Consider the following 18,885-nt stretch of genomic DNA (forward strand, 5'->3'; position numbering starts at 1 on the left):
AAGAGGTGAAGCCCTGCAGGTGACCAGGCCTTTCTTCACAGATTAGCTGCACCAGAACAAGATTATGACTGCATGGAGACCTGCGGAGATCAATTCAGCTCAGCCTGTCTGTTAAAAACTATTGAAAGAGTAATATTCTGCATATTAGATGTTTTTCAGAAGGGAATTTTACAGCAAGCATTTGAAATAATACAAATTTTGTGATGATGGCTGAGCTGATGTGACAAAAAACACAATGGAAGGGTGAACCCTGCAAAAAGTGTTGTATAACTGTTTTCATTTTCATATGGTTAGGAGCTTTTGTGAAACACTTCATTCTGGTGAGACCGTTGGAAAAACTTCTTTACTTTCCCTAATAATAGAATTAACATAACAGAGGCTGGTGGAGGAAACCAGGCCCAAAACACATCAGACAAATGGGCACGCACAGCATATCCACAGGCACGACATCATGCAACCCATTCAGATTGTCAGCCAAGCATATTTATTATTAGCAGCTTAAGTCATTTTGATTGGCAAATACTGCATTGTGGAAGGTCCCAAACTTAAAGCCTGAGGCAGAGCAATTAAGTCAAGGGAGGGAGGAAGCCGAGCCTGATTCTCCTGATGGAGCAAGGAAACATACAAAGTGAAATGCAAAGCTGCTGCAGGAAATTGTTTTGTCTGTTGTGCCAAGATATGGAAGGTACAGACTCTAGGCATGTCTGTCCTGACGGCCTGCTGGTGCTTTAAAAAAGACTCCCACAGTAACCATTCACGCAGTCAGGGTAATTTTTAGCTAACTGCTCAGCCGTCTAAGAAGGATTTGACAGCATGAGATATACGTGTGTGTGTGTGTGTGCGCGCGTGTGTGTGTGTGTGTGTGTATTTGGGCAGAACAGTAACATGCTTCACCTCAGTATGCTGACATATAAGCAAAGAATGCAGCGTGTTGATGAGTTCATCATTACATCCTGGAGTAAGACAAGCGTCGGATCGTCAGAGCTTCTGCTGCAGAGGGAAAAGGATGCTTGCTGCCCACAGAAGTTGTGTGTGCATCAGTGGTTGTGTGAAGCCCTCCTCCAAATCTTATTGTGTGAAAGTGGCAGCAGCTGATCCTGGTCCTGTTGTCAGACTGATGTGGTCCTTTGTAGGGAGACCATCCGTAGTAAATCTGCTCCACTCCCCTCACACAAAGGACAACTTCCATTTATGGCTCCTGGGCGGGGTGTGTGTGTGTGTGTGTGTGTGTGTGTGTGTGTGTGTGTGTGTGTGTGTGTGTGTGTGTGTGTGTGTGTGAGAGAGAGAGAGAGAGAGTGTGTGTGTGTGTGTGTGTGTGTGTGTGTGTGTGTGTGTGCGTGCGTGCATGTGTGTGTGCACATGCGCTGAACCAGGGAGAGAAGAAAGAGGAGACCTTGTAAACATTTTGGAATTCTTTCTTTGGCTCATGCCTATGACAGGGAATTCTGGGGATTCTTTCGCTGTCCCTGCCAAAGGCAGGAAAGAAATTCCTCAGGATCTCCACAATTCATTGATCTCTTCTGCTGATGATGCCAAGAAACAATAAAATAATAATACAACCCCCTTTGTTGCTGAGATCTATTGAAACTGGCTTATGTAAGCTAGCTTATGTACCGTAAGTTTATTTTCCTGCTGTAAGTTATCAAAGAGCGAGCTCACATCTGCAGTGGACTCGTTAGTGAACACTTCCTTTCAATTGTTACAGCCTGGATGTGTTCTCATCATTAAAGTCTTTGTTGTTAAAAATAAATACACTCCAGGGGAAAAGCCACCATGACTAATTCTTAGGAAACAAACGCTCATCACTGCCACACAGCTTCAGCTCTACTCGTGTCCGGACTGATGCCGCTGAAGCTCAACCTTTCGGACGGAAAGGTCAAGGAACACTTGGTAAATCATTTCCTCCGTTTGCAAGAAGTATTTGCTGACTCTGCATCTTGAGGCGGTACCTCTAAACATTCCAGATAATGTAACTACAGGCCCGTTTGGGAGGTGCTCAGGCTTTAAGGGGGGGGGGGGGTAACGTGTCAGTGATGTGATCTGAGTGAAAGGGTGCGTCGCCACGGTGACGGACGCTCACCCAGGCACAGCAGGAGGTCCGTGAAGAGGAAGCTAAATTAGTCTGCTTTTCTACAAACAAGCTTGGAAACACTCTTTAAGAAGAACAAGCGCCAATCAGGAAGAGAAAATTATACAGTAATTATTGTAAATAGAAACAACTTAGGAGACAGAAAACATTAATAAATACATAATTCTGTCCATCTTCCCGTCAATTGTAAGTACGATAAGTTCAGATTAAATATTTAAAACGTATACTCAAGAGGGTGTTGTTGTTTATGACATTAGGTCTACATGGTTTGTTTATTGAAAGAACAATTAAATTTATATCTAGGTTAAAATTGTAGATGGCAAAATTGAAAGCAAGGAGGATTTTCTATATGATAAGTGCACTCTGAATAAAATCTCAAAGACTCTTAGGGCTGACTTCATGAAGCAATCAGTGTGTCATACAAAAACAGCTTTTCTTTCCAATTCCAGCTGTTCTGACATGCAGAACACGTGAATGCTGCAAATGTCAGGGCTGTCACCCTTCACACTCACTTCCTTTTTGTGCAATTTTAAACCCCAAGACAAAGTGCTAAAAGCCTGCAGCTATAATGAGGACAAAATAGTGTCCAGCCCGTTATCAGACGGTCAGTTCATCCATCTCCTGTGTGAATATATACATCAAGTACATAAAGGTTCATTACTGCGCTTTTTAAGAATTGTTTAATTGGAGGTTTGCTCCATCAGTTTTAGTAAAATTGGGCTCAGCTCATCCCGGCTTGTTTCCTACAATATTTCATGGAAAGATCACTAGAATAGAGTCATAGTCGACACAGTCGGTGTGGAGGAGTCTTTTCTGAACATAACCTTTGGTAAATTGTGTAGATTTGGTCTGTGTTTGAATGAATGTTAAATAGCAGGAGGTGATTTTAATAACTGACCTAAATGTCTCCTCGCAGACATAAATAATAAATAAACAGGTTCAACCTGCTTACATCTGTCGCCTGTCGTTACAGATCATTTCCATCACAGTGAAGACTGAGCATCTCCCCAGCTGCTGCTCTAAAATACCCAAATTTTCACCAACTGACTGGGCAAGACCATGGAGAACCCGACCAGCCAGCGGTAAACCGGAGTGAGTGAAAACTCTGAGATTTCAGGACACTGAACGTGATTGGTGTCTGAAAAATGATGATCTTTGAATTCTAAAGAGGAAGCTTTTCTCAGTCAGAGTTTTGAAATTTTCCGTTCTCTGCCTGACACAGGGTGAGTCAAAATGGGTCCTTTGTTTTCTATCTTTAAAAAAAAAAAGTCTCATTGTAATCAATAAGCAAAACAACAATAGACATATTCGTTTGTCAGCCTTTCTGTGACTGGCTGGAGAATATGCGCTCATTCTCTCTCTGATGTCAGGCAGATGAATACTGACACTGTGTTCTAATAATGATGACTAATGAGCAGTGACATGCTGCCCCAGTGACCCGTGGTGGGACATGATTGCCTGTCTTTCAGGAGAATAATGAGCAGATAGAACCCGCTCAGAACTGGATCTAAGCGAAGGCTTTGCTCCAGAAACAGCATTTTGGGACCCTAAAGCTGCCTTTTTGGAGGTTTCAAAGAAGTTGTATTGTTTGAGCTATTTGAAAAACAAAATGGGGTTAACGGGGTCATAAACATATGTGACTTTGCCCTTTAATGGTCATTGTTATAACCAACACACCAACTGTTTGTCATGATAAAAGGTAAGTAATAATCTGAAAGAACAATGTTAAGCTGTCGCTTGAGTTGCTTCAGATTGAACGTATTTGGTCAAATCAAGCAATTGTGAGCAAGACCAAGAAGCATCCCAGCTGTTTCTGGTTTTACGCAGAAAGTTTCTGCCAGTGGTTTTCATAATTTGAGCGATGCTGCCACCTAGTGGTGAAAAACACAGATCCGTTTCCGCGGCTAAATGTGATCTAACAATGTTTCAGCTAACGTTCCAAATGACTTTCTAATAGTGGCCATTTTTCTTCTGTTGACTGGGCAGTATGTTTAGAAAACAGCTCCCAAATCTTCATCCCTTTCTGACTGCTGCGCGCCTTAATCAGACAAAGGAAGACACAGAAACTGAAAGTTGAGATCTTAACACCTGGGGGCGCTGTTGCTGTTTCTTCGAGTAAGACTGGTCCTGTTCAGGGGTCCCCTGAACTTATTCCACTTGATAGAATCACCAAAGACAGACTAGTAAATCTGCGTGAACCAGCACATAACCGTAAAAAAATAAAATATTAAATGTAACAGATATTTAATCAGTATCACGTTGCATTTTCTGCATTTTCTGTACTTCCCAGTGTCGTTATTGCACAAATGCGTCCATAAATGTAATATTTGGTCCGTTTTAAATTTAATAGCAAAGTGTTCGGCAGCGTTTTTTTCAGATTATCGTTCTCTGAGTGTCGTGACTTGGTGTGATGAAAACCTCTGCAGATGACCTGGACAGACAGGCCTGCGCCGATAATGGAGGGTGGACGCGGTGGGGAGTAGCCCGTCGTGCGGCCCTTACCCATTGGCTGCCTGAGACTCAGCAGCTCTCCCTCTCCTTCTCTCTTAAACGCGCTCTCACCGCCGACCGTAGCAGATAACCACAGGCCACTGTGAGGAGGACCCACCTTCCGCTGCTTCCACCACAATTCACAAGGGGATGCATTTTGACCCACCGTCAGGCGCCACCAAACGAAGACCTCAGCCGCGTTTTCCCACTTTGCAGTTGCGCTTTTTGGTCGTTTTAGATTACGAGAGACTCGAAGATGACCGGGGTGTTTGAGAACTTAAATACCGATATGCATTCGAACCAGATTACCTCAAGCAGTTACCACAGCTTGCACAAGTCCCAGGAGTCCCCGACTCTGCCGGTGTCCACGGCGACGGACAGCAGCTACTACAACAGCCAGCAGCCAGGCCATTGCGCAGGATCTCCCTTTGGCCAGCTCGGCTCTTACCAGTACCACAGCGGCGCCACAGGCACGGTGCCATACAATGCAAAGTCTTACGACCTTGGTTTTAACTCGTCTTACGGTGCTTACAGCTCCTACGGCTCCAACTCTTCTCCTACTCCCGCTGAAACAGGTAAGGATGCTCACACATTGACCTAGATTCACCTGGGAGCGACGTTTCATAAGATGCGAATGTTAGTAATAAAAGAAAAAATAAATATGGAAAAAATGAATTAACGTTTTATTAAATTATATTTGGAAATGACATAATATTGGGGTGGGTGTATCATGCATCTCGTACGCAAAAGCCAACATTGATTCAGATGATTTAAACAAAACAAAAAAAGAAAGAAAAAGAAATTTCATTGACGAGTAACGATACTGTGTGTTTTCCTGCAGAGAAAGAAGAGAACGAGCCAGAAATCCGAATGGTTAATGGAAAACCAAAGAAAGTTAGGAAGCCTCGAACCATTTATTCCAGCTTCCAACTGGCTGCACTTCAGCGGAGGTTTCAAAAGACGCAGTATTTGGCTCTGCCGGAACGGGCCGAGCTGGCAGCTTCTCTGGGCCTTACGCAAACACAGGTGCGTGCATCTAATTCGACCATCCAAATATTCACTCCTCGAGGAATATGCAATTACAGCTCTCGGGGATTCGAGAACGAATTTTCATATGGTTATATGTGTGTATTTTAGGTCAAGATTTGGTTTCAAAACCGCCGCTCCAAGTTCAAGAAGTTGTGGAAAAATGGAGAAATTCCCCCCGAGCAACATGTTGCTTCAAGTGAGTCGCCCCCCTGCGCTTCTCCTCCAACTACTGCCTGGGACTTTCCACAAACTCAGAGAGTGAACAGTGTCAACCCCACTTTACCTCAGAGCAGCAGTCCCCCAAACACGACTGCGCCTTCGTCGTTTTTGGCAAATTACTCCTGGTACTCGACCACGAACTCTACGACGCATCTGCAGCCTTTGGTTCAGCATCACCACAACTCTGCCATAAGCGCTGGGACGATATTCTGAAAGATATATATTGGGCTTTTAATCGGACAATACTGGTGAAAACGTAAACATGCCAATACCCTCATTTTGCAGACCTCGGGTGCGCCATGCGAACTTTACGCAACGATTCTAGAAGTGAGTGGAGCCCGACAGGCTGGTGGACCTCGACCCGTCTGTGTTGCTAAATGGTAGACACGGAATTCTACACTTATTTTTCTATTTATTTATTTTGTTTATGTCGGGGATGCGTGAACCACTATAACCCAAAGCATTCGCTGTCTGGGCGCAAAAGCCTTCTTTTACGCGGACGTCACTTTGCCAGTCCTGCAAACAAAACGTTTTCTCGCAGGTCTCCCTGGTCACAAATGTAGCACAAGTTAACTGTATCGTGCCTTTTTCTACAAGACCTCATTCTGTTGTGCGATGAAACAGTTTACTTTGATCCATTTGTCATAGCGGTTGTTTTGAATAAACTGCGGGGTAGTTCTCGGAACATACGGTTGTAAATATAAGCTTATTTTGCCACATTTCTTTAATTGACCACTTTGCTTTGACTGTTTTAATGCTACTGTTGCAAATCATTTCAATATCCACCGTAAGCTACTGATTGTCCTTCCCTCTGAGTTTCTTGTATCGCCCCTAACTGTATTTTTGTCTTATTTATTTTTTTAGCTGTGGTTCATATATATGGCCAAACGTTATTTAAATAAAACGTTTTCTGTGCATACCTGGATTTTATTTTTTCTATATTATTAGACGTATAAACGTATAGAGAGGTTCTGTGTCATTGTTAAAGTATTTATGTAGAATGTATATCAAGGACTAGATTTTGTAAAATTTAAAGAGTAATCGGACTAATAATCAGGTGGGTTTTCCCCCCTTATTTCATTAAACAACAAAGGTTCAGTTTGGCTAGTTTGTAACTGAATAAATTATATTTCATTTCCTATTTTTTTTAAATTTCATTTAAATTAGTCATAAGTCATTGTCAAGTTAAATCTTACATCAATTAACTTACAGTGCCAAAAGTCAATACAATTTTTAATTTAAAAAGAAAAAGCTTGTAGCAAACTGGCTCGGATGCTTTAGCCACGCTGACGAGACGAAAATCTAGTTCTGTTACATTTATTGACAGCTGAAAATGCACCTCTGTCAAAGGTAATTTAAGGAAGATGCAGTGATTTATTAGGCGTCAGTACTAGAACAGGCAAATCAACTGTTTTACACAGTTCCGTCAGCAGACTTGGCGGAAAGAACCGGGGTGCAGGCAGGCAAAAGGCCCGGGGCGCAGGCTCAGCGGAGGGGGAGTCGACGCCAAAACAGGCCTTGGCATGTGAGAGGGGAAGATGAGGGTGGATATACAAGCGCCTCAGACTCCGTGGAGTCGGGGAGCTGCTCTCCAGACGTTTTATGAACTCAGTCTAACAAGAAAAGAGGAGCGGAACTCGTTCCAAGACAGCCCGGAGCTGCACAGCATCATGGAAACATTTCTTACATCTTACAAGTAAGGCTGATCTGCGAAGACGAGCAGAGTGGCCTGAATTCTACAGCCTATATGACTCAGAAAGGCTGCAGGTTATATGGAAAGCTGTCGGCCAAAACATCTGTTGTCCTCAGCAAAACCCCCTTGTTTCATAAAGCTTTATTATTGGACAAACATGAATGGTGAGGTTGGGGTAGACCTATTTATACACAGCGCTGAGCATATTCAGGACTGTCTGTCCCACACGCTTTCCTTCAAACCTCCACCAGTCATAAAGTGGTAGGCCTATCGTTTCCTTGTACATAATTAGGATTGTAGCTTGTCAGCGGTTGCCTTATTTCCCAGTCTCCGTGATGGGGCTGACAGCAGGCATGCAGCAGCTCAGCGCTCTGCACCACACGGAGCGCAGGCACTGGCCATCTTTGGAAGAGGTTCTGTTGATGGCATTTCATTTCTAATGTTATTGCAATAGACGAGCATCCACGCAGCACCCCATTATCACAGCAGCATGGAAGCAATAGCACAAAACCGATTGTCTACAACCCGTATTCCACTGTTAAAAAGTCTTCCAAAATGTTACACTCAAGTAAATCAATTTTGATAAACAAAACGCAGGTGCTGTTTTGCATTCGACGAGGGGATTTAAATGTCACAGCCTATACCCCCTCTCCTAATTTATACCCTCATCTGTAATTCCATCCACATTTGATCTAGTTTGAGCATTCTGGCTTTCAAATCTGAAAGCCTGCAATTACTACATAATTCTTCCCAATTTTAGATGTCCTAATATGGGGTGTTATTTTTACACAAGACAATTTCCCGCTATTTCAAGCATCAACAATGTTAGAGTCCTATGTACATAATAAATGGGAATATCAATGCATAGTTTTTAGCCTAGCATCTTGACTCAACGATAATTATATCCGTGTGGAGCCCACGCAGAATTAGGCTGAATTGCATGGCAACTGCTGCTTTAAATAAAAAAAAGAGAGGGAAAAAATTACTCATAATTTCCCCCAAAGATTACCAAGATCTCGAGTGCACAATGTCATCAGCGTAATGAGGAGTAAACATTTATGCTAATAATCTACATTTTTCCCCATCAGCTATAAAGAGGGGAAATAAAGCAGACATTTTCAGTCATATTCCGAACTCTGTTGTAGCTCAGACCAACACATGGGACACATTTTACGGGATTTGAGCAATCATTTTGGGTCTGTGTTGCAGGATGCTTCTGTTCATCTGTCTCTCTGCTGATTTGTTATCAATCCTGACAGGGACGTGGAGGTTTCCTTCTTACAATAAAAGGTTGGTATTGGATTTTAATATACAAACATACACTGAATGCATGGCTGAATTTACTGCGCGCAGGTACACATTGGGGACGCGTGTTTCTAATTAATTGATCAAATCATATTGTTAATTAGCCTTTTTATGCTATAAACCATTTCACTGACTCTCTTAAAGGAAATTGAGCTTTTTGACTCTACTGAGAATTTCTAATATTGAGAGAATATGCTGGGAGCACCGCGTACACCTTGTTTGTTTTGTTGTTGTTATTATTATTATTATTTTAAATCAGCCGCGTCTGTCATCACTCTTACATTGTGCTTTGCTAATTTCGAAGACTCTTCGCAGTGACAGTGATGGAGACTACACCTGCGAGCAATTTAGAAGCCTTATAGTCCAGGCGAAGTCTAAAGGAACAGTGACTAAAGGGAGGCTCACCTATTTTCTCTTCTTTTTTTGTCTTGCGGCAGCAGATTTCTTTCTGACTATCTCCTTTGTCAACACAGAAAGATTCTCCTTGCAAAAATGCTCATAATTACCTCACAGATAGGAAACGGCATTAGAATAAATAAGGGCGAAATGACTGTAATTATGGTGGTTTTGATGGGCTCAGCTTGTATAATCAAGAGGAGAATACAGCGAAATAACACTGACCCTCTTGGATGTGCAGCTGCGCTTTTCTGAGCTCGGTGGACGTTTTCCACAGCAGCGGCAATTCATATTACTTTTAATGGTTCTGAAATATACGTAGATCGGCTTGCTTGCTGACATGTTGGGACTTTGGTATTGAAATAGCAACAAGGCCCACAGGGCTGAGAGACAGCAGCGTCCTCCCGTCTAAAACTCCTGAATGAGGCTCAACAGCAGTGAGTGAGCGTTCACATAACCGGAATATTATTTACTCATGATTGCGCGAAACGTATTATTATTGTTGTTATGTTGTACGGCTGAATAAATGAATTATGATGTTCGACTCTGCCACGCGGAACCTCTCTCGCACATAGGTTAGTAAAGAAAAATCCCGGGGAAGCGACGTGATTAAGGTGTGCACCGTCTTCCTCTTGTCACTTCCGCTGGTCGCAGTTTCGACTCGTCCATTTTTACTGCACCTGTCTGCTGAGCAATTATTGACTCACACGATTGATAGCGACCTTTTTAAATCAATCGGATCGTCTTAGAAGCGGCAGAGTAATCACAAGTAGTCCGATTACCAGACAAAGGATTCATTATTCTGTGATGCACAGACCATTTGCCCATTTTTATTTAGCATGAAACGCTGATTAAATTAATTTTGTATTAAATATTACATTATAGATATTGATACAAATGTATAAATATTTTAAAGGATTTGAGTTTTTTTCTTATTTTACATATGCACAGAAAAATGTGTGAGCTAAATATTAAACGTGCATTAATCTAAAGGACGCGTCTACAGGAATGGGACATGATACGGCTTCATGTTAAAAACGTGTGTTGGGGGGGTGAATCAGACACCTTATTACTGGCATAACTTAAACTCTTATTTTACTGCTTTTGAAACTTTGCACATCGTTTTTGTTCATAAACGTCGTCAACAGATAAATAAATTAAAGGTGATCAATACAAAACTAAATATATTCTATGTCGACTACACACATCCGGACAATACATCAAACCTAAAAAAAAACAACCCTGTTTCACAGCGTATCCAGTACAGCACAAAACAAATATGAGAATGATGCACAAAATTCAGTGACAAATTGCTGCTTTTCAACAGCGTATTTCTTTTTTTTTCTTTCTTTTCTACTTTTCATTTTTTTCCCCTTTCAAGCAGCAAATTGTCAGGCCTTTTTACAATGTTCACATAACACCGGGGCACGGCATATAGAAAAGCTTTGCTTGCGTTAGTGCAGCATTAACAACACGTCACTGTTGTTATTATTTTAAAAACACATACAAAATAAACACAGACTAATCTCAACAGAACGCGAAATAAACGCCTCTCAATAATTTAAATTAAATAACAAATAGGCTACATATTAACAACGAAGCGGGTTGAGGCCTCGCACAATGCGCAATGCTGTGGTTCCAGCAGCCGGATGATGGAATCTGTAAGCCTGATATTTGGTTTAGACTCCCCCTCCCCCCCAATACACGCACACACACACACACACACACCTTCTCCTCCCTTTGAACTGTGAATAAACGCGGACTAATTTCGGGTCACCGTCACACCGGGCGCCGCATTACAAACGGATGATGTGGCAGAAACAGAAAAAAAAAACGCAATCACATTAAAACGGAAACAGAAATCTCCAATGGAGATGAAGAGCAGCCAATAAAGGATCCATTTGTCGACGGCTTCCGCTGAGTGTCAGGGACATGTTGCCCTAGGGCGCATGGCGCGCCTCTGCAGTTCCTTTCAGTCTCTTCCTTGGTTTTTGTCTTCCGATATGAAGCCGCCGTGTCAGCTGATCTCCGGGGTTGTTGCTGTTGTTGTGTCCCATCAGTGCTGAGCGCCTGCGAGCGGCCCCGCAGCGTTGACGCACCGTCCGCGGCAGAGTCGAGGGCTGAGGTCTTCCTTCACATCAGCTGTGACTGTTGCATAGACTCTTGATGTGCGGTTGGGTACCATGAGGTGTAACTGGGGATGTAGGACCCGGGCGACCCCACCGAAGTCTTCACGGTGGTCGGGGAGCTCCACACAGGTGCCACCGAGGGAGAGCCGCTTGACAGTCCGCGGCCACTGGCCAACGCGTTGGCGTCAATGGTGCTGCTGCCTTGTTTCATCAGCTTCTTGAATTTGGAGCGTTTGTTTTGAAACCAAATTTTCACCTGGAGAGAAAGAGAAAATGGAAGAAAAAACGGAATAAAAAAGAGTCGGGGGGAAGTGTTACGCATAATAATAATAATAATAATAATAATAATAATAATAATAATAATAATGTTTATATTAATGTAAAACAATAATACGTGTTTTTAAAATAATAAATAAGTACAAGCTGCTATTTCCGTGAACTTGCCTGTGTCTGAGTGAGCCCCAGAGAAGCAGCGAGCTCTGCTCTCTCCGGTAATGCCAGATACTGGGTCTGCTGAAATCTCCTGTTCAGGGCTTGGAGTTGTAAACTTGAATAGATAGTCCTTGGTTTTCTGATCTTTTTGCCTTTGCCGTTGAATCGAACCTCTCCGCCTTCGACCACCGTGTTTTTTTCCGCTTCTGGTGCTGCGAGAGGAATCAGAAAATGGGGAAGAACAGTTGAACAGCGAGGAGCTGGTTGCAGGCATCGGTTCATGCGCAGCTATGAATATTCCGTTGCAAGTTTTACGGGCTGTACTTTGGCTATAATTACCCTTAATTGCATACATTGTTTATAGCGTTACGCAATAAATAATTACCGAGCCTAATTTCAACATCTGGTCGTCTCTTCGGTGCAGCGCGCAGTAGAGAGCCATGCCAACACAGAAAAACATCCAAAGAAGCTGGTGCGCACTTACCCGTGTCTTCTAACCGCGTCTGCGTGAGTGCCGAGCCGTTTTGGTAGGTCTGTACTGTACTTAGATATGGACTGTTGGAATGGCTACCGACTGAGTTTACGTATGGATAACCCAAAGATCTGGGGAACGATGACGCTGGACTGTAGCTGTCGTGCTGGGTATGACCTGCAGAATGTAAACAGTGCATGGGATAGTGTCCGTGCGACATGGAAGGAGGCGACATTTGTTGACTCGGGCTTCCAAACTCCATAAAAACGGGTTTTCCTGAGGAAGGGCTATTAAGACTTTCTGGAATTGTAGTCATTGTCATCTCTTCTCGCGGTTCCGCTTGTCTTGCTTTTGTTGTTTTCCTTCTACGGTCTCAGTGAAGGACGGCTCCCAATTTAAGTCGAACTGATTTTTTCTCCTTCCATTCATAAGAAAATGTAGTTTGTGCCCGTGAAAAGTCCTAGATATGATGCTGTGGACCAAGTCAAACTCGCTCAAAGGTTTGAATCTCGGACTTATGAATATTCATCAAAGACTGTCGCTGATTGGTCCACGCGCTCCAAGATGGAAGCCGATTGGTTGGGCTGGGGTTGGGTCCGAAGAACCTGAGAAAGTCAAGGAACACACAAAACCTTAATATCATTTAATACTGATGTTAAAAAATTAATTACTATTATTATACTTATTAACATCAGTAATATTAAACCTTGTAACGGGGGGTGAAAATAGTTCAACAACAGAATTCGCCTCACGCCAGGGGCCAAATTGTAATGGCCTGTTTTTATTCGCCTAAATGCAATTTATTAACGTTATTTTCAACGTGGTTGCAGTTGTCCACTCTGAATCAAAGCCTTGACAAGATCATTTTCCCCCCCAAAATTATTAAAGCTTGATCTGGTGGAAAATGTATTAGCATAACCGTTCAATTTTCATAAGTAGGTGCAATTAGTCATGTATTAACGCACAGAGAGGTTTGAGATCTCACTTACACCTGGCGGCACTGGGATGATAAAACAATTATGGACTGGTAATGTCTTGGCATACAGAACTATCGCACACAAAGATAATATTTAAAATTAAGAACGTGTCTGAACATCGATTTAAAAGCACATAATTCAATATAAAATAAACAGAATTGAAACAAACTCGAATCCATGTTTATTTCTCTAAAATATTTTCCTACCTAGATGTATTTTAGCACATTTTGATTATCAAATAGGAGATTTTACTCAATTACTTTGCGCAAATGTTAAAACGGGGTGCGGCCCGCCCCCTACAGCTATAACAAGAATAATTAACCGTGGAATTTGGATTTAATTTAACCGATGGCTGAAGAAACGTGCAGATTTGGTCACCTCAAAGCTCAGAAAAAACGGTCGCCACCTTAACGATCATTAAAGGTTAACTAGGCTATACATAAATAACAAATAAAAAGATAAACCATCTTAGATTAGTACTTACCTATACGCATCTTTACGGAAGCGTGTAACGAATAGCGGATTCTGCAGCTTCCTGGGAGAGTGAGCCTCCGCAATAAGCGCCTGGCGCAAGGAGATGATCATGTCATCCAAACATCCAAAACGTCCTCATTTTTTCAAAATTCGTGTGAAGGCAGCATCTCCTGCTCTGGTGCGTCTGCAGCGCAGGGACGCACGCCGTCATCTTCAACCTCGGTCCCTCCATCTCTCCCTAAATAGCAAAATTAAATGTAGTTCAATTCCACCGCTGTTATTATCGGTGAAATTACATAATAATGCTCAAAACAGAGAGGAGAAGTTAGAAAAATATGATGTCAAAATTTTGGCGCTGACATCTCTCCACGTGTGTCACGGTGTGCCAAACGGCTGCGAGTGCCTGAATTTAAAGATTCCTGTGCAATATTAGGCTCTAACGAAAGCTGGTCCCTTGTCCCCCTGAAATAGGCCAATTTGAAGCGATTTCTCTTGAATTACTTTTGAAAAATGCTTCAAGACTTCCTCTTTCAGCAACGACAATGATAATGGTAGTACAACCAATAATTATCATCTTCCAGAACAGAGGACAGATTTTTATGGGTACTTGGTGGGTGCGACTGATAACTGTCATTATTTTCCCACGATTATAGTATCTGCAAACTGGCACGGCTGTGAGCAGAACCACAACAGAGACCGAATTTGTAGAAATCGTCGAGGGAAAAAAAGAAGTACAGCAGTGATGTCATTAATGACTGAAGGCTTTCGGCTTTAGGGCTGATGAGGAAAAGAACTCGTTTTGTTGATGCTACTCATGTCCATATTGTTGCTTTGCTTGAGCCCAACGATTTATTTGAGGGATCCTCTGGAGCAGATCATCAAGACCAGCAAGAAAGAATTCCTGTTTGTTTCTAATTAGGCTTTGCTACAAACGCAGGCCACTGAGCTCCGTCCTGCTACAGAGTTGTAACCAGGATTAAAGTCCTCCACTCACAGATCGAGCAGGGCTCATTAACACGGAGCAGCTCTGTGGCTGAGGGTGTTTTAACACCTGCCGCTCTCCACCTGAGGGCAAGAAAGACAGGCCGAGGGAGGGGGGGTTCCTGATGGGGAGCTGGAACACGGGCCACGATGTCACAGACTTCATTTTAGTCAGGTGATGGAGAGTCCTCCCCGGCTGCCACGCCAGCCTGGGTTTTCACATTCCCCAAATGTGAGCTCCATGTGTCCTGCTGCAGGAGGCCCCGTCCTGCAGGCTCCTGTCAGCGAGTCATCTGGGAGCCATTAAAGGAGGTGCAGGACGAGGTCGGAGTTGCAGCTCGAGTGAGGCAAATGCTGTTTTACAGGACGGTTTGTTATCGTTGTTAAAGGCTTTCATTTGTAAAATCACATCTTTGTAGATTTCTGTCGGCGTAAGGAGAAGAAAAGCATTTAGTTCCACGGGCACTCAACGTCAGGATGTGTAAAGATCCCAAACTGAAAAAATATTGACAATATTGCTAAATGATCTCATATTGGAGCACATCACCTGCAACAGCCGGACCTTCTGCAGAAAGGTCACCACATTCAAAGGTTATTCCACGGATCAAACAATCCAAATTGCCTTTTGTTCTCCTGTTGCCATCCTGTAATTTGGAGCTTAAAAAAACTAGATGCACTACAATTAACTCTATTCAATGGTCATTTTCATGTTCAATGTGGCATTAAAATGTGAATTGATTTCTGAGTTATGTGCAGTAAGAAACCGCGCAGCTTTGTCATGCTGAAAGAAAATGTGTTGATGTTAATTCCTTTAATTTTGGATGGACAAAATCAAACAGACAAGCCTTTAAACAACTGCCCCCTTTATTTTTGCAGTAAATTAAAAAATATCAACAATCCATTACAGAAACGGAAACAGAAATCCATTACCTTAAATCCATTACCTTTCTTTAATGAAAATTGTGTGATAAATTATAATTATTATGGAGCCATTCCTGGCTGCAATGATTGAAGTTTAATTTTGCCAGCCTCCCTCAAGAAAGAGAAACAGGTTTGCATTTTAATTAAAGAATTTCTTTGAATTTATTTTTTCATCCTAACACCAGGGTTTGTTTGTCTACTTGAAGTATGAAAATCAGAAATTTATAATTTATAGCAAAAGAAACAACAATTTGTAATTGAAATCAAGAAAAAACTATGAAAAAATAAGTTTTTTTTCTGTATATTAACAATTACTTGTTTGTTCCCAGGTAACTGGACCAGTTTGACACCAAACCAGAGCTGCGTTGACACGAGCAACAGAAAGCCAGTGGATCTCCTCTGCATTTTATCTATGACCACAAATGAAGGATTAGAAACCTGACCGACTGTTTGATTCTCAGCAAATTATACGTCCCCTGATCTGAGAGGAAAATTTTTGGCAGATTTCCATAATTACCCAGGGTGTAATGGTTCGGAGCGGAGCTGAGAAGTCGTATTTCAGCACTCTTCCTTGGTCTTTCAGGAAAGCTCTTAAACTGGGGGGCTGTGTGGAAAAGCCCCCAGTGAACCGGTAGATATGCTGTCCCCTATTACAGCCGCAGCAGGGGTCAGGCCATGGCAGCAAGCACCCAACCAGCCTGGAACTGGCTGAAAAATGACCAATTACCTGAGAAAAGGCAGAGGACAAAAGACTCAGAAAAATATGGCTTTTACTTAATCCAGCTAAACTGTAAAAGAAACTAGTGTCACGTTGATGCTCCGTCCTTCTACACGCGGCAGCCTCTCCCCAGTTCCACCAGGATCTGGCAATAAAACTGTCAGCTCATCAGAGGATGATTGAAACTGAATAAACTGCTTAGCTGCCATGTGGGAGAGGAGGAGGAGGAGGAGGAGGAGGAGGAGAATCGATACATCATCGGGAGAAATCGGGGCATCATTTCACCAACTTTTATCAACAATTGATTACCATTAGGCGCTAGTCCTGCTGAATATATTTCCCTGCAAATGGGAAAATGCAAATTCACCAATTAAGTCATTTGCTCACAGAGAGCCGGGCTGCTTGACGTTCAGCTGCCGCTGCGCCTTTAGTCTGAAACCCCCTTTTTAGTTTTTGTTAAGAGTTAAGTCTCCAACAAAGACAGGAAGGAGGTCAGCACTCAGCCAACACCTGAATGCGCCTCTCTTTTTTTGTGCTCCCCTTGATCCCCACAGTCTGTGCCTGTCATTAGTCTTAATGATGGAAAATTGTCATGTTGATACAAGTCTTGCTCTCCCCCTCTCGTCTTTGTATAAGTGGAAGGTGGAAACTCCATTTGTAACAAAGTTCTAAGCCATGGACATTGCATTTGTGCTGGGGGAGAATAAAGGCTGATGCTCTTTCCATAGCTGGGATAATTATTCCTACTGTGACCTTAATGATTCACTCTGTTCATCCTGCATCTCATCCACGCGCCAGGCCCTCAGCAGAGCCCTGTGTCAGGGAATATGAAAAACCCATATAATGAAACCATTTTGGCTGATGGAAAAAGGGGGCTACTGAAGCTGCACTTGCTACAAAGACGGCTCAATTATATGAGTAATTGTGATAATTTTCCCTCCATTCACTCCTTTCGCTGAAAGGTAAAAAACACAGATGCTGAAAGGGAAATTACTTGGACAATATATAATCTGTGAAATGGTCACAACAGAAAAAAAAGATGACTGTAAGAAAGTGTAGGACTATAAATAGGTATGTTAATGTAGGGCACATAAATACACTCTCAGAGGCTTCACAGGCGCACAAACAGCCCCGGCAGAGCTCTCTGTGCAGGATAGTGGGGGAACCCCCCCCCCCAAAAAACAAGAAATGACCAGTGGGGGGAAAAACATGAAAGTAGATGTACAGCTGCCAGAAAATTAAATCCCCTTTTTCTCCCAACTGACAAATTCAGCTCCAGAAAATGCCCCATAGTTGGCGATCATTTGTTGGTCTCTGACAGGAAAAGGATAATTACCTCTCTCAGAGGCAGGAGGACTGACATGCCCTTTAGACTTGGCCGTGAATGCAGAAGCTTGATAGAAAGCTTGAGGAATAATTTTGTTCTTTGCCTTTCCTTTATGTTCAAGAGCCGAGCACGTTTTGTTGGGAAGGACTCGGAGATGACAGTATTGTGGAGTGCATTAAGCCGGGGCTGCTCATACTGTAAATACGGCACCGCCGCCTCCATCAGCTCCTCTGCTCACAAAGAAAAAAAATAACCTCCAAAATGCATTAAAAGTTCACCTTTGACTAAAAACTGACAGGGGTCATTCATTCATTCATGCATTAATTCATTCATGTCCTTAACTCAGAAGCTTGTTGTGTTCCATCACACGTCCAACAGCCTGATTCTAAATGAACTGTTTACGAGCTCGCTAAACCATCATTTAATCCTTCACCAGTAGATCTATATTATCTTTAAGATTATTGCGTTCCATGTTGAGGACAGTAGAATTGGATTTTTCTCATACAGCAACCTCTCAGTGACCCCTGACCCCCACCCACAATCTGGAATAAATTCCTACAGACGAGCCGAGCGACATCAAATCCTTACAGCTCAAATAGTTGTATCACAGGTAAATGATGACTCTGTCACACACACTGTGTCATCAGCCTCACCCCAGCCCCTCCATAGCTCCTTTCCCGTCGAGCCGGCCTGTGTGTCCAGGGGGCCGGGGCAGCCCCGGAGACCCCCCGGTCCTGCTTGATTGCATGTCCTGTAACACAGGGAAGCGACCCGGTCCCACCATTAGCCTCTGTAGTCGGTGCTGCTGTTGTGCAGGACGCAACAATTCGCACAAGCCAGCAATCTCAGTGCGCTGCACCCCCGCTGCACACCTCCAGACAGCCCGCAGAAATGTTTTCACCTTCAGGCCGAGTGGAGAGTTTGACAAATACTCATCACATATATTAATTTAAAGAAAACATGAATAACATGTCTGGGTCGCTTCTCTTTCACTCTGTGCTTTTTCCATTTTCAGGCTGGTTCGCAGTGTTCAACAACTTTGACTGGACTCTGTAAAAGTGTTGTTGGAGTCACAGGTGATTTCTTGTCCATTAAAAACTTAAAAGCATTGTGAATAATTCTTGCATCCATAAATGATCTTTAGGCTTCCATTCAACTGTTATCTCTTGATGTCCAGATAACCTTAGGGGAGAATATGGAAGAATTCAAAATAGTTTTCATTCTGAAATCCCA

The 18,885-nt window shown here is 42.8% G+C and overlaps 2 protein-coding genes and 1 long non-coding RNA gene across 3 annotated transcripts; 2 read left to right on the forward strand and 1 right to left on the reverse strand.

Moving 5' to 3' along the window:
- The first annotated feature begins 4,477 nt into the window (after nt 1-4,477).
- dlx2a (distal-less homeobox 2a) lies at nt 4,478-6,749 on the forward strand. Its single transcript, XM_003961841.3, has 3 exons — nt 4,478-5,154; nt 5,421-5,605; nt 5,717-6,749. Exons 1-3 carry the CDS (start codon nt 4,836-4,838, stop codon nt 6,038-6,040), a joined length of 828 nt encoding a protein of 275 aa, XP_003961890.1. The 5' UTR covers nt 4,478-4,835; the 3' UTR covers nt 6,041-6,749.
- Nucleotides 6,750-8,534: 1,785 nt separating this feature from the next.
- On the forward strand, nt 8,535-18,760 carry LOC105417246 (uncharacterized). Its single transcript, XR_965001.2, has 2 exons — nt 8,535-8,810; nt 15,937-18,760. It is a non-coding gene; the product is annotated as an uncharacterized lncRNA (long non-coding RNA).
- On the reverse strand, nt 10,022-13,850 carry dlx1a (distal-less homeobox 1a). Its single transcript, XM_003961842.3, has 4 exons — nt 13,716-13,850; nt 12,267-12,859; nt 11,795-11,994; nt 10,022-11,606 (listed from the first exon to the last, which is right to left on the reverse strand). The coding sequence occupies exons 2-4, from the start codon at nt 12,574-12,576 to the stop codon at nt 11,355-11,357; spliced, it is 762 nt and encodes a 253-aa protein (XP_003961891.1). The 5' UTR covers nt 12,577-12,859; nt 13,716-13,850; the 3' UTR covers nt 10,022-11,354.
- Nucleotides 18,761-18,885: the final 125 nt, after the last annotated feature.

The sequence above is a fragment of the Takifugu rubripes genome, chromosome 1 (genome assembly GCF_901000725.2).
Source record: "Takifugu rubripes chromosome 1, fTakRub1.2, whole genome shotgun sequence".
Taxonomy (NCBI): Eukaryota; Metazoa; Chordata; class Actinopteri; order Tetraodontiformes; family Tetraodontidae; genus Takifugu; species Takifugu rubripes.

Excerpts from the sequence above, each read along its gene's own strand:
- dlx2a (XM_003961841.3), top strand. The coding sequence starts at position 4,836 with ATGACCGGGGTGTTTGAGAACTTAAATACCGATATGCATTCGAACCAG. Across the intron at positions 5,155-5,420 it reads TCCTACTCCCGCTGAAACAG|AGAAAGAAGAGAACGAGCCA; the intron begins GTAAGGATGCTC and ends GTTTTCCTGCAG. Across the intron at positions 5,606-5,716 it reads TGGGCCTTACGCAAACACAG|GTCAAGATTTGGTTTCAAAA; the intron begins GTGCGTGCATCT and ends TGTGTATTTTAG.
- dlx1a (XM_003961842.3), bottom strand. The coding sequence starts at position 12,576 with ATGACAATGACTACAATTCCAGAAAGTCTTAATAGCCCTTCCTCAGGA. Across the intron at positions 11,995-12,266 it reads GACGCGGTTAGAAGACACGG|CACCAGAAGCGGAAAAAAAC; the intron begins GTAAGTGCGCAC and ends TTCCTCTCGCAG. Across the intron at positions 11,607-11,794 it reads TGGGGCTCACTCAGACACAG|GTGAAAATTTGGTTTCAAAA; the intron begins GCAAGTTCACGG and ends CTTTCTCTCCAG.